Source organism: Mus caroli, unplaced genomic scaffold (genome assembly GCF_978045245.1).
Source record: "Mus caroli unplaced genomic scaffold, Mus_caroli_1 scaffold_1, whole genome shotgun sequence".
Lineage (NCBI taxonomy): Eukaryota > Metazoa > Chordata > Mammalia > Rodentia > Muridae > Mus > Mus caroli.
Window position 1 is genome coordinate 49,463,563 of NW_028227256.1, and position 27,104 is coordinate 49,490,666.

The window sequence follows — 27,104 nt, forward strand, 5'->3', positions numbered from 1 at the left end:
TCTAATGCCCACCAAGCAGTGTACAGTCCTTTCCTTCTAACCTTCCTCCTCTTTCTGAAGCAGCCGATGACTGTCTATCCTTCAGTGGCAGCTATGTTTCAAACCTTCGCAGACATGCACGTACACACAGCAGAACCCTCGTTGTGCCCTTGCTTACAACAGATGCCTCCCAACAGCATCCTGTTTGAAGCAAGTTGGACTGTTTGACACCAAATGTGTGGGTGAGAAGCAGCGTAGGTGGCTATACTTAAATGGTTTAAAAAAATCATATCATTTGAATGTTAGTTTTCAAGGGTTTTAAAACACAGTTTACAAGCACAAAGACAATTTGTAAACTAGTTATATAGTTTGCCAATAATATTCAGGGCTTAATTTTAGAGGAGTGTCCATGTGACAGGAAAATATTTGAATTTATGTCTTTTTAAAATATCTAGAAATGTAAGAGATTACAGATTTTAGGATATCTGATGGATTGTATCAATATATCTGAACATATACATAGTTACGATCCAGAGGCGATGCTGATTAATAACCACCCAAATAGGATCTCACATTATCCTCTATTTGGGAATTCCCCACAATTAGATGTGTAATTTTTAGATTGGCTTTTCTGTCTAACCTGCAGTGGAATCTTACACATAAATCACATGGGATGCTTGCGTCTGATGAAGCCTGCAGCAAGACAGATGTCTTCAGATGACCCTGTGAGCAAGCTACCTTCACAGAGTCCCCACTGGGTGACACTGCATGGATAGATGAGTTTAGCCTCTGACTCATACCTGACTTCCATTCTCTAGACCTGTCTCCCATTAGGCAATCTGCAGTGTATCCCAGCTGGCAGAAGATAAAGACACGGAGACTCACATAACCAGCAGATTCTATCTCAGAAGACACGTTTACCTGGTTCTGTACTATCAAGTCTCTCACTGAAACCTCACTTTTACACAGGAGGCCTTAGGACCATATAAACTGTGACTGGCAAAGCTGACACTTCAGTCCAGACAGACTTCTGGCCCCAGACCCACATTCTTGACCCAAGTCTCCAAGCTGCCCTGTGAAATCTGGGTCTAATCTTGAGCTGCAATAGGGCAAGTGTGTTAGCGGCCCAGGGCAGATGGGAACCAGATGAGATGTTCACCTGGGCTGGCTCACATTTTCCCAGACAGCAGCAAGTTGCTCCCTTTTATAAGCCATAGCTGGCCCTGCATAAGCTATGTGATTTCTGATTTGAAAACAACTTTTCTTTCACCTCCCAAATCCTGTCCTCATACAAGCATCACTTTCCCAGATGCCCGTTGGTTTAGAAGTTCTGCATCAGGGAGTTATTAAAGCTTTTGTGTAAACAGTACATGAATGGTTTAGAGTTTAAAGTGTCTTGTCTCAATGCACTGAAGGATGTCTGGATGGGAAATCACCCTTTCCCTTTCCAGTAATCATCTCTCATAATCATCCTCTCACCTTCACAGAGTCACCTAACTTGGATCCAAGAGCTCTTGCCGAACTTAGGGAAGTAGAGGCCCCCAGACTTCCCATAAGTGATGTCTTGTGTGACAGTTTGCATCACAGGAAGTGGTTTAAAGATAGAAGCCCACAAAAATAACAGGAAGTAACAATCACTTTTCCTTAATATCTCCTAACATCAGTGGACTCAATTCCCCAATAAAAAGACATTAATTAACAGACTGGCTATGTAAACAGGACCCAGCATTTTGCTGCATACAGGAAATGTACCTCAGTGACAAAGACAGACACTACCTCAGAGTAAAAGGTTTGAAAACAATTTTCTAAGCAAGTGGTCCCAAGAAACAAGCTGGAGTAGCCATTCTAATATCCAATAAAATCAACTTTCAACCAAAAGTTATCAAAAAAGTTAAGGAAGGACACTTGATACTGGTCAAATGAAAAATCAACCAAGATGAACTCTCAATTCTGAACATCTATGTTCCAAATGCAAGGGCACTCACATTCATAAAAGAAACCTTACTAAAGCTCAAAGCACACATTGTACCCCATACAATAATAGTGGGAGACTTCAACACCCCACTTTCAGCAATGGACAGATCAGGGAAACAGGAACTAAACAGAGATACAGAGACACTAACAGAACTTATGAACTGAATGGATCTAACAGTATCTATAGAACATTTCATCCTAAAGCAAAAGAATATACCTTCTACTTAGCACCTCATGGTACCTTCTCCAAAATTGACCATATAATCAGACACAAAACAGGCCTCAACAGATACAAGAAGATTGAAATAATTCCATGCACCCTATCAGATCACCACAGACTAAGGCTGGTCTTAAATACCAACAAAAACAACGAAAAGCACACATACACATGGAAGCTGAACAACGCTCTACTCAACGATAACTTGGTCAAGAAAGGAAAATATAAAAAAAGAAACGCTTTTTAGAATTTAATGAAAATGAAGACATATCATACCAAAATTTATGGGACACAAGGAAAGCAGTTGTAAGAGGAAAACTCATAGCTCTAAGTTCTCCCAAAAGAAACTGGAGAGAGCTTACAGGAGCTTGACAGCACACCTGAAAGCCTAGAACAAAAAGCAGCAAATACACCCTAGAGGAGTAGATGGTGGGAAATAATCAAACTCAGGGCTGAAATCAACCAAGTAGAAACAAAACCAACTCTACAGAGAATCAAAATCAGAAGCTGGTTTTTTGAGAGAAATCAACAAGATAGATAAACCCTTAGCCAGACTAACCAGAGGGCACAAAGACAGTATCTAAATTAATAAAACCAGAAATGAAAAGGGAGACATACAACAAAATATATCTTAAAATAATTATTCTGTTTGTTGAATATTAACAGTTGAAAATACTAAAATCATGTTCTACAAACAAAAAAGCCAACCAAACAAACAAAAAAGATAGAAATCCTCAGAGACACAGTAGGTACATATCCACTGTAAGAGTCACAGGCAGCTCATAGCACTCATACTGGGACAACAAAAGTAGAGAACCTACAATCTTGTCAGGAAGTTTTATTGGAAAGGCTATTGCTTGGGATGCTGATTTAAGGTTTAGAGAATGTCTAGATATCAAGAATAGAAACAAACACACATAGGTTTCAGGCACACAGAACTCATGGCTAGGCTATTTATGTCTTGTACCACAGTGGAAGCTTTCCCTCCCACTAGGATGGGAAGGTGGTAGACGGGGCTCTGGTGTTAGCAAGAGTTGAGTCTGTGTCCTGGCTCTGACCATGATCCCATAACTTAGGCCCTATTGGCTTAAGAATCCTCATATTTTCAATGAGGAAGGTTATGTAAACCAGGTAGGGCTTTTTAAAAACAAATGATCTAACCATGGATGAACTTCCCTTTTTGCAGCTGCTCTACTTAACGGATATGCTGAGAGGCATATTGCTTAGGAGTCCCATGAGCAAGCTGCAAACCCCTGGGAGTGCTAGCCACCTGCCTGTTTCCTGCCACTGCAAGGTCACTAGGATGATAAAGTAGCACTGTCCTATGACTCTGGCTCTTTAGCTGTGCTGGCCTTTGGGATGTACTATTACTCTGCTTTAAGAATAGTCTAGTTAATAGCAGCGAGCCAACTTGGGTCCACACAGAACTCTAGGGTAGCATAACTGTTCCTGCAGGCAGAGAGGAGCAGGACAAATCATTATCGTAGTGATTATTAGCCTCAGCTTTGACATCCCTGAGTATTTCCAAGGATCTCAAGAGAGATTATAAAATTCTCAAATCAAGTTTAATTGGAATTCACTTTAATATTTTTCAAGTGACATATGGCACTGTAAGAACAGGAAGAAAAAGTCACAAAGTCCACAAACTCGTGAAGGTGTCAGCTCAAAAGGCTAGAAATTACTGCATTGTTGGATCGACGCTCACAGTAAACATTTTGTAACGAAGGCATATTGAATTTGGTGTCATTCATTACAGAGCAGAGGATGTTCTCTTGTTTGGTCACGTGTTTTTCATTTAAGAAATATTTAAAAGTGGTATTTACTTTTTATTTCAATACATCCACTGTGCATCTCCAAAACCAGCAGCTTTTCAAAGACATCAACCAGAATTGTAAACACAAGATACAACGCTCTGATTCCCTACAGTCAGTTTCACAATCCACATACTGTACATTCATAGGTGGGGCTCAGTCTGTCTCCCACTTCATTTCTGTAATTGCACAAGCATAATAAATACATCTGATTTTAAAGGTCACTTAAAATGAGCCTTGGGGGTTGACAGTGCAGTACCATTCAAGTGCAAAAGTAACCATTAGCTTAATTGTCCCCATCATTCCAAGCTGTGTTTTGTGGTGAAGCTAGGCATCCAGGTGTAGAATGTTTCCTCCCGAGACAGGGGCAGGCAGAACTGTCACACAGAAGCCTTCACTGGACAGCTGATCCTGTCTCCTATGTTAGAGGCTAGGGTGAGCTTCCATTTCGAACCATTCTGGTGTCCATCCACAATATGACTGACCCCCATTCAACCACAGCAGCATCCCCCTTCCATAGGCAGGCATCCCTAGGCTTCTTACAGCCTCTGCTTTCCTTCTAGGAGGAAGCTCTACATGCAGTCACCCAGACACCTTCTATCTGTGGTGGTACCTGGTGTAGTTTGTAGCCCAAACCCAAAAGTTTTCAGTGTATGACTATGGTTTGGGGGAGAAGAATATGCTAAGATTCATTTCTTAAGTCTTTAGAAAGTCATTCTTATTCCCATTCCTGGCTCCCTACTTACTCCTTCACAAACAAAACAGACCTACTATGTAAGTTTTAAACATCAAGTCCCTCCCCCAGGCACTTAAATCTTATCCTGCTCTTTGTAAATAGTACTCTTTAGCTTAACACTTAGGAATCCAGTGAGTTTTTTTTAATTCCATTAGCTAATTAGAACCCAAGTCTAATTAAAATACAGCATCAGAGGCTGCTATAGAAGGGCCTGCTTAGAAAGGCCTTGCCTGTCATGTCTTAGGATACTGAGTTTGTTGGAGTCTTTGAAATATCCTCTCACTTCTGCTCATTCTCACAGCCCATTGCATCAAAGACATTTTAAAGCTCAACTCAGTATGCAGTAGTCTGTAACAGCTTTGCTTCCCAAAGAACTATGCTCACTATATACTATATGCATATAAAAATATATTTGCTAGAGATGTACAAAGTTCAGTGAAACTCTGAACTTTTCTAAACAACAAAAAAGCATATGTTCTACTAAGTTCCATCTGGTTCCCTTTTCAATATGCCTTATAATTTTTAAAGTTCTTTTCTTCAAGATGAATAAAACTATAGATATACTTTTTTCCCTCTCACTTTTCACTAAGAACCCAATATTTAGAATAAATAATCAGAAGAGGGAGATGAAGTCCTTGTTCACCTTGTGGCCCTTTCATTCACCCAACTTGGTGTGAGTTCTGCTTCTCCCCCTTTCACCTTGGTGGAGAAGTTAGGTCAGACCTAACTAACCAAGAGACGTTGTTCTGTGTCTCTACTGGACTGTGGCAGTCTCTGTTTTCCTGCCAACATGTACTCATGTGTGCCTGTGCATTTGTGCATCTGTGTGCGTGCGAGTGAGTGAGTGTGAGTGTGTGTGTGTGTTGTTCCACAGTAATGAGTTTAGATATTTAGAAGCATATGCATTGCAGTGACCCCCTTGCAGAGGCATGGTCAGGGTTGGGGCCTCGCCCTCTGTCCTGGCTGAGGTGCCTAGTGCCATGCAGGGTATGACATGACCCTCAGTGTTCTCCCACAGTGGGCTGAGCCTGCTTCTCTCCACTCTCCTGTCCATGTGGGGTAGCACTGGGGTGAGCAGGGTTGGACTGCGTTTGAGATGCTGCTGTGTCAGGGGATGGCTGGTTTCTAGGTGAGGCAGAGTGAGTTTCACGTGGGGCACGCTGGGCTCCACCAGCTGGAGAGACGTCCCGATTCTCACTGGTCCCCTGGAAGGAAAAACACATGTTCCATGGTGTTTGAGAAAAAAACAAATCCAACCATTATACATATTTTCACACAGCTAATGTGTGGCGATCTCTCAAAAAGCCCACTTCAGGGACCAACGCATAAAGGAATAGGATAGACATCTTACCTTTCATCTCCTTTCCTATGTGCAACTGCCAAAGCCGCATGAAAAACACAAACACTATAAGCAGACATACCTATGGCTAAGGGAACATTTGTATCTGTGTTCTTGTCACTGCTAGGCAAACAACTTTACATTTACACATACGTCACAAATAGAGTACCCCAGCCCTGTGGCAAGTCACCAGGCAAGAGCCATGGGATACCTGAATGCTAGCTATTGGAAAGGCCACAGTATTGAAGAGCCAGGAGACACTGAATAGTAATCAGTAAACAAGGACCCTCAGCCTCAAGATATCTAGGCAAAGAATGCCTGTGAGAGAGTCCTGGATTTCAAAATGAGTACTAATAGCTAAGCAAGACAGAGCAGGGAATGCACACAGGTCTGTGAAGCCGATGGGAGCGATCTGAGAACACACACCAGTACCCTTAGTAAATGCTACATTGACTGTACAAGTCAGGGAACAGGATTATTTCAGAAGTTTTTTTTTTTTCTTCTGAATTGCTGTTCATTTCTATTTCCTGTAGTTGAACTAAAAATTTTTTTCTTTCATTCCCCTGATTCTGAAATGTAATTACCTCAAACAATACAATTTTAACTCACACAAGAGAGCAAGAAAAGCAAACTTTAATGCTGCACAGGCTACTGGGCATCTGTAAAAATAAGGATAAATTCACAAAGTACTGAAAGTATTGCCTCTCCTGGGTAGCAGGGCATCCTTTCCCTGTGTCTCCTTCCTGCTTTAAGCTCTGGAAGCCTCTGAGCGCTCCTCCATCTCCTGTCCAGTCCTGGCTTGATGGATGACTAAACTGGACTATGCACATTGTGGCACGAATATGGCTATCAGTGAAGTGTCAGTTCAGTAAAACTATGCAAAGACTTTCCAGGTAGTTTATAAACCCGAGATTCATCATGGTAGTTTGACAAACTTGCCTTTTCTTTCATGAAGCTTTGTCTTTATTTTGAATTATGTGTGTGCATGCGTGTTGGCGGATGGGCACCTGCACACGAGCACCATTAAATCCTTTGGAGATAGAGGTACATACAGCTGTGATACTGGGCGAATCCTGGATGCTCAGAACCAAACTCAGGTCCTTTGCAACAGTAGCAGACAACGGTTGGGCCATCTCTGCAATCACCAGTAGTTTGTCAAAATTTTTAAAAAGAAATTACTCTTTATTTTCCCTCTTATTTTTCCTTTTGAGTCGCTTTTTAAAAAAAATCACATTTATTTGTTTTTGTTTGTTTGTATTGTTGTCTAAGTGTGCCATGGAGTGGGGATGGAAGTATAAGAACAACTTGTGGGAGTTGACTTTGTCTTTCAACTATTTGTATTCCAAAGATCAAGCTCAGGTCATTGAGCTTGGTGACAGGTGTGTTTACCAACTGAGCCGTCTTGCCTGCCCTCCTCTGGGTCCTTTTAAGCTACTGTAAATATAAAGCTGACATGACTTATCAAGAAAGTGGAAAGATTAATCTAACCGTGGAGTAGATTTATGGCTTTGACCAAACTGTTCACAGAAGGCATGTTCCTTTTCCAAAGTCAGGGTATGACTTTATTTCTATAATTGCTGATTTTATCAATAGCATTGGACTTTTTCCAGGAAAGCCTTTGGGAACAAAAAAAGAACATGCCTCTACCTCCCAAGTGAGGCCTCTCAGAACCAGACTTTACTGAGTAGGCTTATCAGACAGAGCCATATGAGGCATAGCTAAATGGGTTAATTTAGCAACTGTTTACTGCACTCCTGGTATGTGTAATGGTCCCCCTGGAATTCTGATTTATAGAGATTAGTAAACACATTTTCTGAAAGCAAGAGCTGCATATTCTGGCTGAGAATTGTAGTATGAAAAGCTGGAATAGATTTTTTTTTAATGCCTTTGTGAAGCCTTTCTGATCTCCATAAAGCCCATTCTCTTCCTATGCTACCTGGTAAACACTCCTGTGACAGAGTGATCCCAGACCACTGATATCCTTTGCTAACATGCCTGATTTTCTGTTTCCCATATGTTTTGATGAACAAGGAGGGAGTAACGGTGCAGACGCCATGCTAGCCCAGCAGAGGGTTACCTGTAAAGGTTGTATCTCAGAAGCACGGCTGTCTCTTGTCAGTTGCATTAGCTCTTTAACTTGGTAGAGAGCATAGACAAAGGTCACCCAAGGCGAGGAGCTGACCCCCCAGGCCGGTTTATTTACATCTTCCTGCTCTTCCTGGTGCTTGGTTTTTTTGGGCGGAAGTCTGGCCTCAATGCGTGGCATGACATCTTCAGTCTGTTGTTGTACCAGGTCGATGGTTGCTATGGGAACAGGACTAGAGGGAACAGGGATCCTTTCTGCCAACATTGTCTTGTCTAGAGAGAAAATAATGTTAAAATGACTTTTTGAGTTTTCTACATGTTTCAAACAAAGGTGAAGGTGAACACAGTCCTGACACGGTAGTGCACACCTAGGACCTTATACTCCCAGCCAGAGACTGAGAACCAGTCTCTGTCCAGTGCTGCTCAGTGAGATTGAGATGTTCCTCTAAGGTTCTGTAACAAGCAATGTTCTCTCTTACTAGACCACCTCAGGGAATATTGAAGTATCATGTGACTGGGAATATTGAAGGACTGAGAATCCAAGATGCAGTGCCTTGGATTGACACTTGGATTGGTTGACACTTTTCACCAAAAGTTTAATAGCACCTGACTCATGTTAATTTTTTAAAATCAGGACTAGAGAGATGTTTCAGATATTAAAGGCTAGGCTCACAACTAAGATGTCAAAAAATTGTATTATTTATTTAGTGTGTATGTGGTGTTTGTGGGAGTGATGTAGAACACAGGTGAAGGCCCGAGAGGACAACTTGAAGGCATTGGTTCTATCTTTTCACTGTGTGGGTCTCTCGGATTGAATTCAGATAGGCTTGGCAGCAGGTGCCTCTACCTGCTGACCTGTTTCACTGGCCTGACCTCCCCTTTGCATGACAGTTTTTTGTTGTTTTTTTGTTTGTCTGTTTTGGGTTTGGTTTTTTTGAGACAGGGTTTCTCTGTATAACCCTGGCTGTCCTGGAACTCACTTTGTATACCAGGCTGGCCTCGAACTCAGAAATCTGCCTGCCTCTGCCTCCCAAGTGCTGGGATTAAAGGTGTGTGCCACCACTGCCCGACTGCATGACAGTTTTAACAAAGGCCATGCCTCTCAGCGGAAGTATCCATAGACATATGTTTAATGAAGGTAAGGGCATACAGTTTAATAAGGGTATCCCATGTTACTGGTAGTAAATTACCACACAGCTGTATGTATTTGCCTTATATCTGCAATCTCTTAAGAATTCCAGGGAGGTTTGTAACTACTGCTTCCATGGCACTTCACACTATTACATAAAACAAAACCAAGAAACTGCAATCAGCTCAGCAGCCAGTCTTCTCATTATAGGAGGTGTGTCATCTCTATCATGAGTTTACCAAGACAGCACTGAGAACATGATGTCTGCAGGCCAGATGTTCACAGTACAGCAGGATTCTTGGGAATCACCAAGAAAGAGGCAGGATTGCAAACTCAAGGCCAGTCCAGGTTACACATGGAAGCCTAGCCTCAAACCCTTAACCTCCTACGCTCACCTCCAAAGATGAAAGGAAAGGAAATGTTCACCTTCTTCTTCATCTGGTACTGCCAGCCACTGGATCAGGGCAAAGAGGAGAAGGATCACCAGGCAAGCCATGCCAATTCCTCGGAAAGTTGCAGCAGCCCCTTGAAAATAAGCAAAGCGGGCCAAATGGTAATTCCAGGAAATAGAGCAACCTTTCGCCGTAAACAGTCTTAACACTGGGGCAAAGGAAGCATTGGTTCATTGAGCAGTGACTCACTGCCCTTTCCTTAGCTGCCTGTATTAGGAGACCCCAGTGCCGGTTCAGCTCGGTGGAGGATTGTCTCTCAGTCACATGATACTCAGTGCTGTCTTCATGATGCCCATCAACCAGCTTGCTAAGGAACAGTGCTATTCATCTGCAGTTGGGCAGCAGCTCTTAAATAGTGCTATAAATTCACACAACCCTGGGTGCCTTGCACAGACCAAGCAGTCAAAAATCCAGAATGACTATCTCAGCTGTCAGATTTCCAAGGAGAGGTCAAATGAGGCAGACTGGCTGTGATGCAAAGACCCAGTGTCAAGAACAGTGAATAGGGAAGCCTTTCTAAGCAAGGATAATGGATTCAGCTTCCTTCTTATTACTACAGCAGGTGTGGGGCACAGGACTCAACTAAAAGCATGCGAGTGTGCTTCTTCAATTGTTTGGCTCCTTTGAGGTTTATGTAGTATTTCATCAAGCCATTTGCCAGAAGATTGGGCCATGAACATCTTTACAACCTAATTTCCTAGAATGACCTAAATGGCTTTAAACATCTTCACAACCTGACCATGTGCTTTACAATTATGATGACCATGTAGTGTAAAAAGAGGAGGACAAGAATACTGGTATAGTTGGGAGAAAAAAAAAAAACTATTTTCCCCAAAGGACCAAAAGGAAAATCATTCTTACCAAAATAATTGACTAACACGCCTCCGATCATGGCACCACATCCTCGCCCCAGACCCAGATGAAGGCCTTGCAGGATTCCCTGTGCAGAAGTCCTCAGCTCAGGGGGAACAGCTGCACTGAGGTATGAGATGCACGCTGCCCAGATGGCTGCGTGTGTGACACCTACAGAAGAAGAGCAGGAGGGCGTCAGCATCTGCTCAGCACTCCTTGGATAACATTTATTTTGTGACATGAATTATTTATTAAACCAGGGACCTATTATAATATATAGATATACTATGCATATGTGAAAACACATGTACATATTTTATGATAAAACATACATAACAAATGTTTCATTTAAGTCACTGCAATATATTTTTTTGCTTTGAGAATTTCATTCAAGCATACAATGTTCTTCTGATTGTTATTTTAGCTATTTTTCTTAACATATAGTTCAGGAGCATTAGGGACAGTGATAGTGCTATAGCACTAGGCACACTCACAGTGTTGAGCATCCATCACTATTATCCATCTTTGACTTTCTTATTATCCTAAACAAAAGCATCGCCCTTTACCCCACCAGGCTATTCCCTAACAACCAACCATCTTTCCATCTCTGCGAATGTGACTGCTCTGCGTCTCATATGGGTGGAATCATAACAGTATTTGTCCTTTCTTTCCTAGCTTGTTTCACTTAGTGTGATGTCTTTAAGGTTTGTCCATAGTGTAGCATGTGTTCTGCCTCTCCCCTCCTTCAGTGCACACCTTGGATGCAAGCATAGAGAAATCAAGCTGTGTTGGGGCTGGAAACATCCTCCCTGCCTTTTCAGGTCCCAGGGGGTGCTGTACAAGTTGCTAGGAGAGGAAATGTTAATAGTTGTACCCAGTTGTGAACTCTATGATCTACAAGTCTGACCTTTCAGTAAGATGTGCCCACTTTTGCAACAGTGGTACCACTGTTATGAGGATAACAACTGCTTTTGGTTTGGATTCAAGACCTTATCCAAAAGGGCAACCTTGTTTAAAAAAACACACACACACAAACACATGGTTGGGAAGATCTTAGATCTTAGTGGGGGAACTGAACACTATTGTTTCGCTAAATTTATAGAGTGTCAACCTGGCTCTAAATATTTATATTTATACCAATAGAGAAATGCTACTATCATTCTAATCAGAGAAACCTCTTTCTAGTGAACGGTACTGATTGAAGATTATGGCTGTAAAAAGTGCTGAGACTAAGTGATAGGTAAGCTCTAGATAAGACATTTATACCACCCTTTCCAAGGCTTAGGGGATACTACAGAAGAGGAGAAGGAAAGAATGTGGAGGCAGATGGTAGGGCACAGGGCTGCAGAATGCTCTCTTCTGGACAAGACACAGCTATGGTGATCATGAACTCACAGCTGCCATGAATACAATGCTTCTACACAGGAGTGACACCTCTCAGCAGTCAGGAACAGAAGGAGACGGCTCAGATGGTCCACCCCTGACACATGAATGCTTGCTACTGGCAAGAGTTTGCCAGAGGGGAATCCTTGACTGCAGCTCTGTAGCCACTGATGAGCCTCTCAGGCTCAAACGTATAGTTCCAATCCAATAGCCACACAGATGCCCCTAAGTAATTTCAATAGGTCACAAAAACCAGGCCAAAATTCATGAACCTGGGAAAGGGGCTAATAGAGATGAGGTTTTGATAGGAGGAAGTTGAGAGCCACAGGGTGGCAGCATAATCAGAATGCATTCTATACATTCATGAAATGGTCAAAAACAAAAATGACTACTATAAAAATGATTTTCTGTTTTTGTAAAGACTAAATAATAGTTCATTGCACATATATACCACATATACATCACATTTTGTTCCTCTGTTGATTGCATATGAGTTGTTTATACCTTTTGATTATTATGAATAATATTGATTAAATATTGATATTTCAGTATCTTTGAGTAAATACATGCTGGTGTTTATACAGATAGAAGTGGACTTTACCGTCACATGGCATTCATTATATTTAATGTTTTTTTTAAAACAGTAGTTTACTACAGCAGCTGTACCATTTCACACACTACACACACACACACACACACACACACATACACACACATACGCACACACACACACCAGAAATCTACAAGTTCTCCTAACCAGAACTTTTAAAAACTATTTTCTTCTAATAATAGCATTCAAATTGCTGTGCAAAACAGTGTCTGCTGTGCTTTGGCTTACAACTCCGACAAGCAGTGCTGAGCACTGTAAGGCACTATTGACTATCTGTATATTTTTGGAGAAATGTTGAGTCCTCTGCTTGGCCCTACTGAAAAACACATCATCCCTGAGATTAGAGGAATACGCAATAGAGGGGCTTGTGATGTCTTATGTAATAGTTATCACTCAACTGAGCCTGATCTGGCCTCACATAAGCAACCTTAAAAGTGAAACCCAGAAGGACTGTACTGTTTCCAAGTAACTTAACTATATCTCAGAAACAAATTTGTATTTACAGGAATATAAATATATCCAGCACAGGAAAGGTGAATCTTAATTCTGAGTTATCTGGACTGACTGTGATTAAGGAGGCCCATGGGTGAGTAAACCTTATCTTTACTGTGCACATCAGTATATGCCTTATCATTAACTTAGAAATATTAAATCCATTTTCCTGTTTCTTATATGTGTTTCAGTCATAATTTCAAGGAAGAAGGTTTTATGGAGTTTGTCTGTCTTGCTTTGTCTTTGGCAGTGCTGAGGTTAAATCCAGCCTTCTTACACACAGGGTAAATATTACCACTGAACTGCATCCCTGAACCAATCTAGGTTATTTTTTAACTACAAATATGGACTGAATAGTTATTAATAGCATGCACACTTAATTAATTTCCACAGATGTCAAATAAACTATTTGCTTTGTCTGGTTAAACAACCGCAACACTGTAGATATTGTCAGTCTTTTCAGAATCAAATAATGCCTAGACAGAGCCCTAGTTATAAATGTTGACATAGTAGTATACAATGAGGATATTTTCATTTATATTTATAAGATGATATTGACTTCTTTTTCAGATATCTATATTATTTTTATGAGTTACACTAGAAAAAAAACTTCAAAAGTATACTGGGAAACAAAATTAATTAGACTCAATAGTAGAATTCAAATGAATTCATCTTTAAGAAATGATTTCCAATGACCGAAAACTATATCAAATGGCCATAGGCTAACTTCATTGATGAATCTGTCTAAGTCATCAGTTGTAGGATTTATAAGTAGAGGTAGATAGGTGTGGCTATCTATGTGACCACAACATTACATTATATTTGGGGTTGTGATTTTCGATCACATCTAAGTCCTGAATTAGCCTGTGTATAAGGGTTAGTTACACACAAAAGCATTTGAATAATAATGTACACACATCTCTCTCACTGCCTCCTGCTCCCCATCTTTCCCTCTTTCCTTCCCTCTTTCTACATTCTCCTCCTCTTTCAAAATTGTATTTTCTAAAATTTTATTTTACGAGGAAATTAAAGCATTTTCCAGCAGTATAGCTTGAGCATGGTACTGACATTATGTTTAAAATCTGTTGGCTGGCATTGGGGGGCAGTTATAAAAGAATCTGTGCAGTTAGATTTCTGTTTGGGGGGTGTTATTACTAGATAATTGCAAACTATGTTCTTTTTTTTGTTTGTTTTTTGGTTTTTGTTTGTTTGTTTGTTTTTGTTTTTTCGAGACAGGGTTTCTATGTATCACCCTGGCTGTCCTGGAACTCACTCTGTAGACCAGGCTGGCCTCAAACTCAGAAATCTGCCTGCCTCTGCCTCCCAAGTGCTGGGATTAAAGGCGTGTGTCACCACCACCCAGCAGTAACCTATGTTCTTTAAATCAGCAGGAGGCATTAACTGAAGGAAAAGTCAGTAATGCACACAGTGAAGTTCCTACCTCTAGTCCCCACATGGACTCTGCTAGAGCATATACTCGCCCTTCTTCAACTATTTGTTATAAATGCACTGTGGTTCCTTGGTAGTAGTTGTCACCAAGTCACATAGTAGATGTTTGATAAATATGCTGAGTGACAATGAATGACCCCCAAAGATCAGACAGGTATGAAGTCTAGTGTCTCAGTCCCCCCTAGCTTTACTGGGCTCAGTCAGGATTAGCTTTGAGGCTCATGGAATGGAACCTTTCCATACTATTCAAACTGTATCTACCTGGAGGCATAATTAACAATAAAAATGCCGTTAGCAGCATCCTTACAGCATCTTTCTCTACATAGATTTATACTATTTTACATAGCCTTCCATTTATTCCTCCAAACCATCGGAACTATTTTTTTCTACATTTTCTAAAACAAAACTCAGGCACCGAGAGATTACCCTTGTTCAAGGTCAGAGGGACAGCAGAACAGCAGAAGGGATCTGAATCTCAGGTGTCTGTGTTCAGAACTGAAGTGGAGTGGTACGACTTCACACTATTTCCTTGAGGGTTGGCATAAGTTAAACCGCTTTGTGAAGTTTTGCTGATAGTATCATACATGACCGAAGATTTATCTTCTTAAGAAATGAGTATTAGCCGGGCGGTCGTGGCGCACGCCTTTAATCCCAGCACTTGGGAGGCAGAGGAAGGTGGATTTCTGAGTTCGAGGCCAGCATGGTCTACAAAGTGAGTTCCAGGACAGCCAGGGTGACACAGAGAAATCCTGTCTCGAAAAAAAAACAAAAAACAAAAAAACAAAACAAAAAAAGAAAAAAGAAAAAAAAGAAAGGAAAGGGAAAGAAGAGAAGAGAAGAGAAGAGAAGAGAAGAGAAGAGAAGAGAAGAGAAGAGAAGAGAAGAGAGTATTATTACCTTGTTCCTTTCCTAAGGAACTGTACGTTCCAAAGTTCTCATGCACCTAGGGAATGCTCTACCTTATAATATTGCAAAACATGTATTTCAAAATTGTTCTCTCTTGGCCCACGGTAGTATGGTAGTATCTATTGCAACAACAGAATGTACAAACAAGGGGGAAAGACCCCTTCTTAAGAGACCTTTGTACAATGCTGCTTGACTTGGGGAAATCAAATCATAATGGCCGGGAGGGGTGAGACCTGACAAAGCACTGGGAGATGGGCTTGTTTTGTTCTTGATTCTGCCGTCTGTGCCCACTCACTGAACAAGATAAAAGCTCCTCCACAGTAGCCTTCAGAACAGCAGCGGTGGCAGGCCTTTGCTACTGAAAAATCAAAGCACTTGCTCAGTTCAGAGTGCCTTTCAAATGTGGGGACGGGAAGAGCTTCGGAGAGATCGATCTGATGAGCCTCAGTAAGAGAGCTCTCTCTCTCTTCCCAAGAAAGGCCTCCACCAGGCAGGCAGTAGAAAGTAACTGTAATGGCTAAGGTAATGAGACTGTCATAACAAAAACACTTCAGACTCCTGGCTTTGCATAGTAATATTCACGCTTACATGAAGACCAGTGGGCAGGAGACCAGAGGCTCGGCAGCTCTGCTCCACACAGACATTCACAGATCCAGCTGCACACTGCCCTCTTCAATGACTTGTTACCCCAACGTTCAGCATCCGAGCTAGGAAGGAGGAGCGACTCCATATGGGAAGTCTTGTGGACTGGATTGAGAGGTAGCATTTCATTTTGTACAGGCCAGACATAACTAACTGTAAGGCTTACCGGAAAAGCTGTACATGCACAAGGAAATGAAAACAAGGGGAAGAGCAAGCCCGCCAGAGTTAGAGCCAACAACAAAGGACTTTCTGAAGAAGGAGGAGGAAAAAAGAGTGGGAAGGAGGAGAAGGAGGAGGAGAAAGGAAGAGAAGAAGAGAGAGGAAGAGGAGAGGAGATGAGAAGGAGAGGAAGAGGTAGTGGTGGAGGGGGAAGGAAATTATAAAGTGCAATTATTGCTAGGGTCCATGTCTCCACATTTACCAATATACAGCACTGTCAGAATCTCTTTTGTGTATCCATGCATCAGTATCTTACTATGTGCCAGATAGCATGTTATAACTGACAAAAGACAAAAAGTGGCTCCAGCCATCAATAGCTCATGGTGTGCCATACAGCAGTGGGTGAAGCCGGGACAGGATTTACCGGAAAGAAGAGCCCATTAATGCCCTTAAGAATGTAGCACCCAGCACAGTGCTTCATACTTAGTAAAAGGTCAATGGCCTGAAGCTAGGCAGGCAGTGGGTCTCATGATGGAAGGTGAAGAAGGAAGTGTTTGTGGGTAAAACACACTCTGGGTAAAGTAGGAGAAAATGTCCCAATGTCATATATAAACAAAAGAGGATAGGAAAAAAAAACAAAACACTAGCTGCATCTCATTTATATACATAAAGGAAAACAGTGAGCTCTACAAAATCCCATCCAACATTTGAGAACCTCATGAATCTTACATTATGCCTTCTGCCTATCTTACAGCAGGTTTTAGTAGTGTCAACGAAAACTGAATGTGTTTAATGTCAAGACTTGGCAGTACTATAGTCTACTGTGTTTATCCATGCAGCCATGAAAATGACTTTCTCAATGTAAATAAGAATACCACATCATCAAAGGTAATTTGAAGACCAGTGTGCACTGACCAGTTATGATTCTCACATGCTTTGGTCATGAGGCTGCAGAACCAGTTTATGGCAGATATAATTGCAGTTGATTCTCTTGGAAGACAGTCTTTTTTTTAATGTATTTTTTAATCATTTTTAATATTGTATGTGTATGTGGGTCTCTATGTGAGTGTGCTAGGCCAGCAGAAGCCAGAGACATCAAATGCCCTAAAGTCACAGTTACAAGTGGTCATGAGCCACTAGACATAGGTACAGAGAATCAAACTTAGATCCCTGGAAAAGCTGTATTTAGTCTTAACCATGAAGCCATTTCTACAGCCCCTAGCAAGGGACTCTTTTAAAATATCTTCTCCTTGACATTGATGTTTATATATTAATAACTTTACCTTTGTATGACTGTGCTACCTAACACTAGCTGGACAATAATTAATAATTAATACTTTGCACTGATTGGTTGATTCTTGTTATTGGTCTCTTCTTCTAGCTCCAAATTGTGAGGCTTTTGCACAAAGATGCAGAGCTTATTGGCAGGGGCAGAGGCAAATGTTAATTTATAACTTCCAAATTATTGCAGATTTTAAAAACTTTCCTCAACTAACTTAAAGATGAGTGTTTAAGTATGTGAGTGTCCCACGTCAGTGTCTTGACAGCTGTCCATGGGAAAGAAGCTACCCTGTCCCAGGCTTCAGAATTTATTTGATACACATTTTTAAGAACTATTTCATCTACTAATTATGGCATTTCAAAGTTAGAAAATAGCAACTACAATACTGGAGACAGAGGGTAATAAAATCCACATCTCTGTATATACGTACATCTTTGGAGAAGTCAGATGGTAAAGGCATGGACTTTTTTAATCAAGGGGTTACACCATGAAACAAAACTAGTATTTGGAAATTAATTAGGAAGCAGCTAAGTCCTATGTAACTATGTAACTGAAATTACAGAAATTCATGTGGCTGAAAATATTTTAGGGAAAGCTAAATGTGGAACACAACTGCCAGAGGAGGTCCTCAGACAAGAAAGCATTCCAGATGGACAAGGGCGCTCTACTTTGAAGGAAATATTTTTAAAATCGTTCAGTAACTGTAAAAGAGTTGACTTTTATAAGCCAGTTACTAACTGGACTTGTCTATCATAGTTATTCAAGTAGCAAACTACACATGCTTCAAGGATTAAGCCTGGCAGAACTTTTTCAATATGGGTGCTAATAGAATCATGTCTAGAATAGAATTTCCGCTGTCAGATAAAGCCTGGATGCTAGTTGTCTTATAAAGTTTTTCTGTGAGCTCCCAGAACATAATGAGAAGGGAACAGGACTCTTACCCCCTCGACTCACATACTGCACGAGATAGACAGAGACCAGGGCCAGTGCTACTGACAGAAAAGCCGCCTCTCATAGGGTCTCGACTCTGCTTCCTCACTTAGATCCCACAGAGGAGCTGGCCAGTTCTCACTTTTCAGTACTGGAAACATTAGCTCAAGTAACTCAAAAGGACCTCCTCAGGGGCTAGGGAGATGGCTCAGCACTTAAGAACATTGGCTGTTTTCCAGAGCACCTGTGATTGGCTCCCAACACCTACTGGGAATTGTAGAACAATTCCAGGGCATCTGGTGCCCTCTTCTCTTCATTGTGGGCACATACATACTCATGGCGCACATAAACTCACATATGCACATTCACATAAATAAAAATACATTTTCAAAAGGAGCTCTTCCACCATAGCAGCCCTGTCTGGTTTATTCTCCTTAAATACATTTTTGTTTGTGTATGTGTGTAGGTATTTTGCCTGGATGCGTATCTGTTCATCGTGTGCATGCCTGACACCCATAGAAGCCAAAAAAAGGCATTGGATCTCCTAGGCCTGGAATTACAGATGGTCATAAATCCCCATGTGGGTTCTGGAAATCAAACCTGGGTGCTCTGGAAGAACAGACAGTGCTCTTAACTGCTAAGCCTCCACTAAAACAAACAAAACACATATTTACTTTATATGTTGGACAGGGTGCATGCGTGTGATAGTGTGGAAGTCAGATGACAGTTTGCAAGAGTTCTCTCCTTCCACCATGTGGGTCCCTGGAATTGAACTCACGTCATCAATACACACTAATACCAAGAATAGTTGTGATCCCATCTGCTGCTGAGTCTTTCTGTGAATTGCCACAGCTAACCTCTACACAGGAAAGGAGCAGAGTGCTTCTGATCTTGACCTTTATCGAATGTCACAATCCCAAGGATCTAAACGTTCCTTGTAAAAAGTAATTGTGAAAAATAAAAATAATCTTGGCCAGTATTACCATCGTCCAACAGCTCTGCCAGCACTCAGACCCACTCTTAAATCACTGCAGACTCACCACAGCAGAAAGCCTGATTCTCTAGATGGTGCTGCCAAGTTGCCTGCTGAAAACAGTAGCTGGCCTTCTCAAAGGATGGGCTTCAAGGGAGCACTGACCACCACACGGGGAAGGAACTGATGGAGAGGGTCAGTCACATGAACCTAAGTAGAGGCCACTAGCCATGTAGCAGGTCTTAGAATAAAATAAATCGGGTTAATTAAGTTACAAGCTAGCGGGAATGAGCCAGAGCTTAGGCCTAGGCATTTATTCATAAATAATTCAGTCTCAGAGTCATTATTTCTGGAACTTGGGCATGGGTAGAAAAGCCTGCAGCTATAGACAGACTTCCCTTATATTTTTTTAAAAGAGACTATTCTTGGGTGGCTCAGCAGGTCAGAGTGCTTGCCACAAAATTATAGGAACCTGAGTTTGATTCCTGAAACCCACAAACGAGAGACTCAACTCCTGAAAGTTATACTGTAACTTCTCAATGTATGCTGCTACTGCATGCACATGTGTGTACGCAAACGTAATACACCCAGGGGGAGGACATCTTTCTTTCCCTGCAGTGCTGGGACTCAAACCCAGGGGCTTGATACATGTTAAGCAAATACTGTCCTTAAGCTATACCCCTACCCTTAATAGGCGTTTATGATGACAAGTAGGCTTGTCCCAAAATCAGGACTTCCTTACAGTTATTTCCTGCATTGACTATATACTAAGATTATCTCCTTTAAGGGCAGACCCTAAGGTCATTTGGACAAGCCTATACAGATACCAGAATCAAGGATGCCCAAACAAACCTGTTTAGTAATATCAGGTGTGGATTGGTTTAATCTGTGTGAGCCTTCTGGGGATACCACATATCAAAGAAGGGGATCTGTGCAGCCAGAATACCAACTCCTGCCTAGAATTGAAGCCATGTCCTCCAGCATAGAAACAGGGAGCTCTGGGGAAACAGGCTGCAAAACCCTCTGCTGAACCAGGAGGCATTTATGGTCCTTTCTTACTTGTGGCAGATCAGCACTGATTTCCATGGGCACAAAGGAGAGTAAAACAAAAGTATAGAAATGTAAGCCATAGCTGGCCTCAGGAAGAATTCCTGTTCAATCCAGAACATGCCCAGGGCCCACATGACACACTCTGAAGGGAATACCATAAGGACCTATGTCCCAGGTCAGCAGCTTGTGATGGCCACTCCATCCAGCCCTGAGCATAGCACAGTGTTTGTGTTCCTGAGTGGGGGTGGCTTTTGCCATCTACTCTTTGGTCCACAGTGCTGCTCCATAGCCGGTGTCTACTCCTGATAGGCCACATGTGGCCCTTCAGATGCCAGCTCAGATCAGACCTTGAAGAACTTTTCAATAAAATGTTCAGGCCTCTACTCTGCTTCACAAATCTAGTTAGTCGCTCTAATGAGCTTCTCACTGCAAGTGCACACCCCGCCCATCCATGCACTGTGTCTGTCTGGCTTCCAGAGCAAGATCTTAGCACCTGAGCCCATTTTAAAACCGTGTCTCAGTTCACCTTATACATCTTTGCTAAATAACAGAAAAGGATTTCTAAATTGACAACAAAGAACATTTGTTTTCTTCTCTTCTAAAACTCTTGGATTGTTCCCTTCATCACGCCATGAATGTCTTTTGTTGTTTGTTTGTGTTGGCTTTTATAGACAGGATCTCACGCTGCATTCAAGCTAGCCTCAAGCTCACAACACTGGTCTTCCCTCAACCTCTCAAGTGCTGGGAGAACAGGTATGACAAACCCAGCATGCCCAAATTCACCAATGCTATTTTTATTGAGTCTTTTATGTAAAGTGTCATTTTCTATCTAATCTATATTAATTTAAGGAAAAATAGTATATTAGTGAATATGCAATATACATTTTTATATTTTTATAGCAACATGAATTTTTAGTAGGCACACAGATCTCTTTATGGAATCTTAATTTCCTTATATATCAACAATTAAGATATTACAATTAAGCAAGACGAAAGAACAGACCCTTGAAGTGGGAAATGCCACAAATTCGGTTTTCCTTATGAGAACCCTTGCTCTTCATGCTTACTGCTTTATGATTCTTTCTCTCTCTCTCTCTTTTTGCAATACATTTCTCTGGTTTTTTTTATTAGATATTTTCTTTATTTACATTTCAAATGTTATCCCCTTTCCCGGTTTACCCTCAGAAAACCCCCTATTCCCTCCCCCTTCCCCTGCTCACCAACCCACTCACTCCTGCTTCCTGGCCCTGGCATTCCCCTACACTGGGGCATAGAGCCTTCATAGAACCAAGGGCCTCTCCTCCCATTGATGACAGACAAGGCCATCCTCTACTACATATGTGGCTGGAGCCATAGGTCCCTCCATGTGTACTCTTTGGTTGGTGGTGTAGTCCCAGGGAGCTCTGGAGGTACTGGTTTGTTCATATTGTTGTTCCTCCAATGGGGCTGCAAACCCCTTCAGCTCCTTGGGTCCATTCTCTAGTTTTTCCATTGGGGACCCTGTGCTCAGTCCAATGGTTGGCTGAGAGCATCCACTTCTGTATTAGTCAGGCACTGGTAGAGCACCTCAGGAGACAGCTGTATCAGACTCCTGTTAACACGCACTTGTTGGCATCCACAACAGTGTCTGGGTTTGGTGACTATATGGGATGGATCCCCAGGTGGAGCAGTCTCTGGATGGCCTTTCCTTCAGTTTCTGCTCCATACTTTGTCTATGATTGTTAAGTGACAAAATGCTGAGATGTGTGCTTCACTGTAAAACCCTTTCAGACTTCTAAGTTACAGACAACAGCTTTCCTTTTAACAAACAATAACTTGCTATTATATAACCCATCTTTGTATATGTACTTGTAAACACATTTTCTCTTACCGATGACACACTATATCAGATCTGAGAAAAGCACCTTTAAGGAGTGCCTAGTTTTGAATTACATAATTACATGACATAATGATACCTATTCTTTAGTTTAGCGTGCTCTTTCTTCTTCTTCTTCATTGTGAGCAGGGACTATAGTAAATGAGCATGCGTTTTACACAGTCTACCTAGATGAGGAACTGTGAATCTGAGTCACGACAGGACATTAGCCTGGCTACAGTACACTCACATCCTTCAAGTTAGGAAATGATACAGCAACAGCTAAGAAAGCGAATGAAATTATGCAATCACAGTGATTTAGGAGCCCAGGTTGTCACAGGGCTTCTACTCCAGTATTCTTATCCTGACGATCAAAATCATAACGCCAACCACTATTCAGGCTAGCAAAGTTTTAGAATCTAGATAGGGTCATGCACACTAACATGGCAAGAAGCTTTGAACACAGATCGATGCCTTCAGTACTCTTGAGCCACATGCTAAGAGTCTTTCAGATTTATATCTTGGTGGGAAGCAGTGCCCTGAAGCAACAGAAGGAAGTTGGAAGAGCTTGTCTGAGCAAAGACTTAGGTGGCTCATGGGAAAACAGTAACATGACCCTCAAGGTTTCATTATAAACCACCAGATGCAATAAAAATAACCTAAGAGAGAAAATATTAGAGCCATATTTTCTCACATGTACAGTTAACCTAAAACAAAAAACAAAAACAGAAGAACCTTTAAAAGACACATCCGTCTTTTTTTTTTGTTTTTTTATTTTTATTTTAAAACCACCTTTGGAGGGCTGTGCAGCCAAATTTCTTCCTCTTTCTTTGTTTAAACAAGGGTGTGGAGAATATTCAGCCTTGTTTGGCTCAGCACAAGACGGCATTCAGAGCAGCTGAAGAGCCAGCCTCTGACATCAGAGCTGGAGGTGGACCCTCCCTTCCTTCCGGGGTGGACCCTAATGCAGAAGGTCAGGGCCCAGGGCCACTGTGGTCACTGCAGGAGCAGCAAAGAGGCTGGTCTCTTGCTAGCTGTCAGCTTACCTTGAAGAACTTCCATAGGGAGGACAGTCCAGGCATTTTCCAGGTAGGAAATGTAAATATAGCGAGCTGTATTACAGGCCAGGCCAATGTATAAAACCCTGGAAAAGAAAAAAAAAATGAGGGAGTGTTAAGTTGAGGGTCAAGTGTGAAACACAAATTGTGAGTATTACTTATTTCACTCTCCAAGCCATTCACAATTAAACGGATATGTTCCAAACTTAGGAACAGGATACCTCATGGAAAAAACTTAACCACCAGTGTAGGAAGGAGACTGTCCCTATCTTATCTGCCTGCTGCCTTATGCTTAATGTCCCCAAATGCTTAATGTCAAAGCCAGCATCACCCTTCCTAAAAACTTCATTAGTGGCAAAACTGATGCTTTTTTAAGATAGTCTGGGCTCACAGCCAGCAATATAATGACATTGCTGGCCTCCTTCCAAGTGGCTGGAGCCTAGACATGGCTGGGTCCATAGTCACTTCACAATGATGGGCAGAGAGGTTAAAGTGGATGGGGGAAGTATAAAATTGGAAACCTAAGCCTTGAATATATATGCAGGTCACCAAAGAGTTTCATAAAATTCACATCTTTTAAAGCCAAGCCAAGTATGACAAACGATAAACTGGAAATCACATGTTTTCTCTGGAGTGCACTGATTCATGTTTGTCATTTTTTAAAATTACCTGTGATATCACATTCTTACAAAACAGATAAATGTACAGCAATCTCTCATATTACTACCACCAAAAATATAAGACAATCAAATTGAGCATAGACTAAGGCTGTGCAGCACCCTAGATACAACTGTGGCCGCTTCTCAGCTCATGGCGGCAGGAGTAACCCCTATCCCTATTTTCTATCTTCTGATAATTTTCTTAGCCTTGAGGCTTTTATTTTCTTTCCTTGAGAGACAGAGGCACAGACAGACAGACAGACAGACAGACAGACGGGCAGGTAGGCAGGCAGGCAGAACATGTGCACATGTATCCAGGTACACATAGAAACCAGAAAAGAACATCATATCTCCTGGACATGGAGCCACAGGCTGTTGCAAGCTGTCTGTTATGAGTGCTGGGAACCAAGCTCAGGTCCTCTAGAAGCACAGAAAGTTGTCATAGCCACTGAGCCTCTTTCCAGCCTGCTTGCCATGCTCTCTAAGTGGATGAAAACCAGAGTGAAGGGAAACCCACAGGACAGTCGGCACCTGCCCTCATCTTGCACGACTGTATTTTTACATTTCCTAAACACTGCCTCTAGCTGGAAGTGATCATAAGTATGCAAGAAAAGACAAAGTCAATGTGGGGAGGTGCAGGGGGCAGGGACACACTACTAGAAGGAGCTTATGAGATCCTCAAAGAAGTTCTTTCCATAGAGAGAGGCCTGGGCCATCTAGTTCTACAGATAGTGTATCCATACTTATGTGGCTTAGTGAATAAAAGCATATATTTCAGTCTTGTTTGATAAAAATTACTTTTACTTGCTACTAATCTATCAGCCTCTCTCTGTTACAAAAAAAAAAAAAATGACACAGAAAATTAAGATGTAAACCCCTATACAGAAACAGGCCTTTCAGCTTCGTTTTTAAGTTGGAAAGCAGCCCTGTTCATGGTTCCCACTTAGCCTAACTTAGGGATTAGTATTAGGGCCTATGAAGTAGACAATTTAGGCTTTCTGCACTACAGTCTATTGCAATTGAACTCCACTGTGACAATGTGATAGCAGCCACAAATGAATAAGTGTGCCCATACCAACAGTTAGTTAGAAGCACTAGAATTTAAATTTAATATAATTTTCATGAGTTCTTGGGCTTTTTCTCAACCACTTTCAAAATGTAGAATTTTTTTAAATTCATGGGCACACACACACACACACACAAAAAAAAAAAACCCAGAAAACAAAACAACAACAACAACAAAACCAGTATGTAGTCCAGATTTGGCCCTTACACCACAACCTTGACCACTGGCCTAGCTCATTAATTGCTAGCCTTAGCTATAGATCAAATTTACTCTGATAATTTCCAAATGTGTGTGTCAGGACCCATCTCAATAAAGAGCACTCTGGGTAAAGCCCAGGTGTGGTACATTAAAAACCTGCAAGGCTGTTCTGATGCTGAGAGAACCACAGGCATGCTTCTCCCTAGTGTTTCCAGTTGTATTCCATAAGCCTGTCCTAAGCAAAATTGCTAACCACCCTCAAACATTCATACTGCCCATCTTTAACCATGCTCTTGAGCTGTGAAACTTTATTTGATCCAGGACACAATTCAAAACTCTCAGCTTCAAGTAGCACAATGTTAAGCAGGCAGATTAAAGGTGGCATTATAGTGTGACCTCCAGGTTCTCCGTACGTGGAGCGCTGTCACTAAAGTTACTGGTGTGTACCTTGTGGGACTCTTTGGTCTTCACTGAAACCAACCAGCTTAGTTGCTATGAATTAATTTACCATTACTTCATCCCCTTGGTTCCAAAGTCACAACAGATAGTGTGCTAGAGCAAAAGAGTCCCATAAAAAGAAAAATGGGAATAGTCAGAACAACTTACTCTAAAAAAGGATCCTCACACATCAGATACCGATAATAACATAGTATCCCACAGGTGTGTGGTGATCTCACAACACAAGTACTTGATAAGTGGTGGCATTATCATTACTTAAAAGTATGTGTGTGTGTGTGTGTGGGGGGTGATCCAAGAAATTTTTTATTCTCTGACAAAAACTTTATTCCAGGATTCCCGAGGGACCCTCTTAGATTTGGGATTTCAAATGTCCCCCACAGTCCACATGTGGCAGCTCTGGTCCCCAGATGGGTGTGCTATTGGAATGCAGTGGAGAAGCTGGCAGGCACTGTTCTGGGAGGCTGTGGGCTTGGCTGGTGGAGGGGAGCTACTGGTAGGTCTTTGAAGATTATAGCTGACCCTGTGTCAGTCCCACCTTCTGATTCTCAACTCACCAAGCTGTAAATGAAGGAGCCACAGCACAAAGCTCTTGCCTCACTGACAAGCCACCACCCTTCCCTCTCCCCCGCAACCCCTGCCATAACAGATTATACCGCCTAAAACTGTGAGAGTAAAAATGAACCCTCCTCCCTTTAAGTTGCCATGTGAGGTATTTTGTCAGAGCAGTGAGAAAAACAACTAAGACAGGGGTCATGTACTTGAAGGGGACATTGGGACCCCACCCCTTTCCCTGTTCTCTACTTCTTGGCCACCACGAGGTGAGAGGCTTTCTTTCACCATGCATTCCATACTACAAAGTCCTCCCCAATCTCAAGCCCAGAGACACAAGGCCAAGTTAACCTGGAATGAAATCATAGCCCAAACATTTCTTCCTCCTTTAAAATGCTGTCTCTACTATTTTGTTACAGCCATGGAAAGCTAGACACACTTAGTGAGTGAAAATTATTTCAGCAAAACCCAAGAATCCCTTGAGTGTTTGAACAGGATATTTAAACTATAATATATTCCCCTTTATAGGCTAAATGTGAATGTATTTGGTGACATCAAATAAGGTCACACGGGTGGGTCCTAATCCAATGTCTGGTATCTTCAGAAGAGGGGAAGAGAGAATGAAGGGACAGATAGTGGAAGAAGGCAAGCCAAAGAGTGGCCCTAAGAAAAGCTAACCCTGGAAACACTTTTATGTTAGACTTTTAGCTTCAAAAACTTTGAAGAAAAACAAATACCCTAAGCTGTCCTGTTGCTAGTATTTTGTTAGGGTAGCTCTGAAGCCAGTGCATTTACTCCAAGTTTGTTAAT

General features: G+C 41.7%; 1 protein-coding gene across 3 annotated transcripts in view; it reads right to left on the bottom strand.

The window, feature by feature from the left end:
- Positions 1 to 3,734: 3,734 nt before the first annotated feature.
- The window catches only part of Mfsd6 (major facilitator superfamily domain containing 6), a 68,786-nt gene continuing 45,416 nt past the window's right edge, over positions 3,735 to 27,104 (bottom strand). For 2 of the 3 annotated variants that reach the window (XM_021168054.3, XM_021168064.3), the window contains exons 3-7: positions 23,352 to 23,449; positions 10,584 to 10,745; positions 9,697 to 9,795; positions 8,134 to 8,414; positions 3,735 to 5,922 (exon numbers count right to left, since the gene is read on the bottom strand). In XM_021168054.3, the coding sequence (XP_021023713.1) occupies positions 5,719 to 5,922; positions 8,134 to 8,414; positions 9,697 to 9,795; positions 10,584 to 10,745; positions 23,352 to 23,449 (844 nt within the window). In that variant the 3' untranslated portion in view covers positions 3,735 to 5,718. Of the gene's footprint in view, positions 5,923 to 6,068; positions 6,094 to 8,133; positions 8,415 to 9,696; positions 9,796 to 10,583; positions 10,746 to 23,351; positions 23,450 to 27,104 lie in introns of all 3 variants that reach the window. The other variant, XM_029478509.2, reaches the window with a different exon arrangement.